Source organism: Frankliniella occidentalis, unplaced genomic scaffold, assembly GCF_000697945.3.
Source record: "Frankliniella occidentalis isolate FOCC.00 unplaced genomic scaffold, Focc_3.1 Scaffold73, whole genome shotgun sequence".
Classification (NCBI taxonomy): Eukaryota; Metazoa; Arthropoda; class Insecta; order Thysanoptera; family Thripidae; genus Frankliniella; species Frankliniella occidentalis.
The window spans coordinates 792,096-795,616 of NW_026267203.1; the positions used below are offsets into that span (position 1 = coordinate 792,096).

The 3,521-nt window shown below is 63.2% G+C and overlaps 1 protein-coding gene across 1 annotated transcript in view; it reads right to left on the reverse strand.

Annotated features, from left to right (window-relative positions):
* Positions 1-3,521, reverse strand: part of LOC113208642 (uncharacterized) — an 18,478-nt gene that overhangs the window by 2,514 nt on the left and 12,443 nt on the right. Inside the window, exons 6-8 of the mRNA XM_052268610.1 lie at positions 2,068-2,148; positions 1,779-1,937; positions 140-1,429 (exon numbers count right to left, since the gene is read on the reverse strand). Coding sequence (XP_052124570.1) covers positions 140-1,429; positions 1,779-1,937; positions 2,068-2,148 — 1,530 coding nt within the window. The remainder of the gene's footprint in view (positions 1-139; positions 1,430-1,778; positions 1,938-2,067; positions 2,149-3,521) is intronic.

Below are 3,521 nucleotides of genomic sequence, written 5' to 3' on the forward strand. Positions count from 1 at the left end.
GGGGGTGCTATCACGGTGTGGCGTGGTGGAGGGGGCGAGGCGTGCGCGTGCATCTCAACACAGGTCGGCAAAAACAGCGAACGACTCGGCGGGGACAACAAAAACACACAAACACAAACCACAACACGCAGAGGACTACCTTCCATCCTGAAAGGTGTCGCCGCGCTGCGCGCCTCGCTCCTGGGCGCGGCCATGGCCCCCTGGCGCAGCGACAGCGCCGGCCCCCCAGCCCCCGGGCCGCCCGCGTCCAGCGTCCAGCCCGAGTCGTGGGGCTGGAGGGCGCGGCGGGGCGTGGAGCTGCGTTCCTGAAAGCCGCGCCCCTGGAAGCCGCGCTCCTGGAAGCTGCGCTCTTGGAAGCTACTACGCTCCTGGAAGCTGTAAGGGCCCGAGGAGGCGCGCTCGCCGAACTCCATGCCTCGGTCTGTGGGCGCGCGCGCACTCAGCGCCATCACGGGCTGCGGGGGCCCGTGCACGGCCACGGCCATGGGGACGATCCGCATGCGCGCGGAACCGCCGTACGGCGACGGCGGCAGGCCGGGGATCTCGACGGGGCGGCCGCGGTACGTGCCGCCCAGGGCGGTGCCGCGGACAGTGCCCATCAGGGTGCCCGCCGTGCTCGTGGCCTCGGCAGGGGAGGTTCTCGCCGTGGGCCAGCCGATGGACACCTCCCGGGCGGCGGGCAGCACCGGCACCACCGTTGACGGCGCGGCCGGCGCCTCCGCGTCCTGGCCGACCCTGGCACCGGCGGGGCCCTGGTAGTAGAACGGGTTGGGCGCCGACTCCCTGGCGCCGTCCCTGGTGTCGCCGACCGGGTCGCGGAAGCCGCTCTGGCTGTTAAAGTACATAACGGGCCTCGACTGCATCGGCCGGGCGGGCGGAGCCGCGACCGACCTGGCCGTCGTCTGCAGGCCGTGCATCTTGGGGTACGCCCACGGGTCGTACTCTTCCTCCTCCTCCGGGTAGGCGGGCGCCGACCGCGCGCTGGCCGACGTGGACGTCGAGGAGGTGCTGGAGGACGAGGAGGACGACGGCGCGGGGGTGGAGGTGGTGATGTTGAGGTGCGCGTTGTAGGACGTGGGGTACATGGGACCCTGCGCCGTGGCGGCGTACATCCTCGGCTGCGGGGCCGAGTAAGCCACGAGCGTGGAGTCGGTGCGCTGGCCCCACGTCGAGGTGCTGCGGTTGCTGACGGCGGCCCAGGACGCCTCCTGCTGCTGGTCCGACGGGGGCAGCGGGCTCGTGACGCGGGGGCTGCTGCTGATGCGGTAGATCCTAGAGGCGGCCGTGCCCAGGCTCTGCGGCTGGTTGGCGGCGGCGGGGGTCGAGGCGTCCGCCGGCGACTCCTGGAGCTTCACCGCGGCCGCGGGGTCGGGGTCAGCGGCCGCCTCGCGGCGGTGACGTGTCGAGTACCTGGGCTTGGGGCGCTCGGCTGCAAAGAGTTTATCATCAAGTCTACGGTCTACACCAAGGCGTGGAAGAGCTGCAGAGCAGCGCGTGCTGCTGGGCGGCGGTAGCGGCAGCAGCGGCGGCGGCGGTAGCAGCTAAGCGACTAGATCGCACTACAAAAATAGTGGGGGACAAAAAGCTTTCATCATAATTTTTACAGCATGCACCAGTAGCACTCGAATCATTGGTGGGGTGAAAGCTGAAAACAGTCCGGCCAGCGGCAAAATTAAAAAAATAAATATAAATACTAAAAATGCGAGTACAACAAAACAGAGTAAATAATAAAAGCTACGACTGCGAAGTGCCCTGAGAATCTCAATCGCGAAGCTCACCTTCGTACACCTCCGTGTTGCAGTCCGAGACGGTGTAGTACATGACCTCCGGGTTGGCGCAGTCGGACGAGAGCTTCGCGCAGAGTCCGATGGCGTCCGGGATCAGACCGTTGTACTCGCCGGTGATCGGGCAAGGAGACTCCTGGACCCGATCTGTCCCTGTAAAAGCGGCAACGGTTAGTAAGAACACTTTCAGGAAGAAGAGTGTTGGCAGAAGGAGGGACTTCTGACAGACTCAACAAAAACAAAAAACAAAACAAAAAACACATAAAAATTATACATAACGTACTTCCTTGGGTGACCCAAATCTTCTCCCTGAAGTTGCTCGGCGAGCAGAGGCTGTAGTTGAAGCGGTCGCTCTCCTGCAGGCCTGCAAGAGACGAAACGGTTGATTTAATGAACACGGTCAAATACAAAATGAGCTATAGGGGCCTCTGCGGGCGGAGGACCCCCCCCCCCCCCACATATTTCTTATTCGCGCTGTTTGTCGGTGGTACAGCAATTATGATGTGCGACGGTTTAAAAGGGACTTCTTATTTTCGTCGGGAATTGACAACCGACCGACAGCTTCCAAAAGCTCGCCTGCCGCGAGTGGCCCTCCTCGAGTGCCACGTTAGTGCCCCTTTGCCCGCAGGACGAAACAGTGCGTGAAACGGCGTGAAAAAGGATTCAGGCGGGTATACACGCACGGCACCAGGGCAGCCAACCTGGCTCCTGTACTGGTGCCTCACTTCCCTTTTTTTGCTTTAGCCAGCGGCTGACCCGGCACGCTGCTGCGTTCACTGCACGTCGAATAATCATTATTGAAACGGAGGGGAGAACGGTGGGAAGTTGATTACATCCAAATGTGCGCGCTGCCCCTCCCCGCCCTCTCCCCTGGCCCCCGCGGGACTCCCCCCTCGCCCTCTCCACCCCCGCGCCCGCGCGCCCCCCGCGCGTCGCGTTTCCGGTTGCCGCGTGAGAGTAGCGGAACAGTACAGCTCTGGTTCCCTGGTCCGAATCGCGCAGCAGGGTCGAGAGGCTCGAGCAGCAACAGCAGCAGCAGCGCCAGCTTAGGCAACACGGCCGTGTGGCTTGGCTAAGCTAGACAACCAGACACTGCTGCTGCTGCGGCGGCGGCGGCCCGGGCGACGTCCTGCCCTGCAATAAAGAAGGTGTGACCGACTCGCGCGCGCCGCCCGCCGATATTCAAACGAGCGATAAAAGAAAAATGATAATAAAATAATAACGGCTTTCACGACGCGGCGCGACCAGGGACAAGAGTAGAGAGGAGTCCCGAAAATCAGTTTCAAAACAAAAAATCCCACAACAACGCGCGCGCGCACACACACACTCGCGCTGCCTCCGCTGCTTGCCAATATAGCAAGCCAATGACCTGACACATGAGCTCCGTTTTCCTTTTTTTTCGACCGCGTTCGCGGCCCCGGCAGGCATTCCCCCCGCCCGCCTCCGCGCCACTTGTCACCAGATCATCACGCTGCGAGACAGGAGGGTCATACCGGGGGCAACGGGAGGGAAAAAAAAAACGGAGCAAAGGAAAAGGGGGAGAGCAAGACGCGCCGTGTGGATCGGTGAACCTGTCCACGCCACGCTCATCAAGCCCGCCCTGAGCCAAGTCGAGCCGAGCCGAGCGGGCACGGCCGGAGCCGACGACGCGGGCAAGGGCTCGTGTTTCCACGCCATACTCACCCACTCGGCTCCGGACTCAGATTTCGCCCCGGAAACTGTCACCCCCTCCCCCCC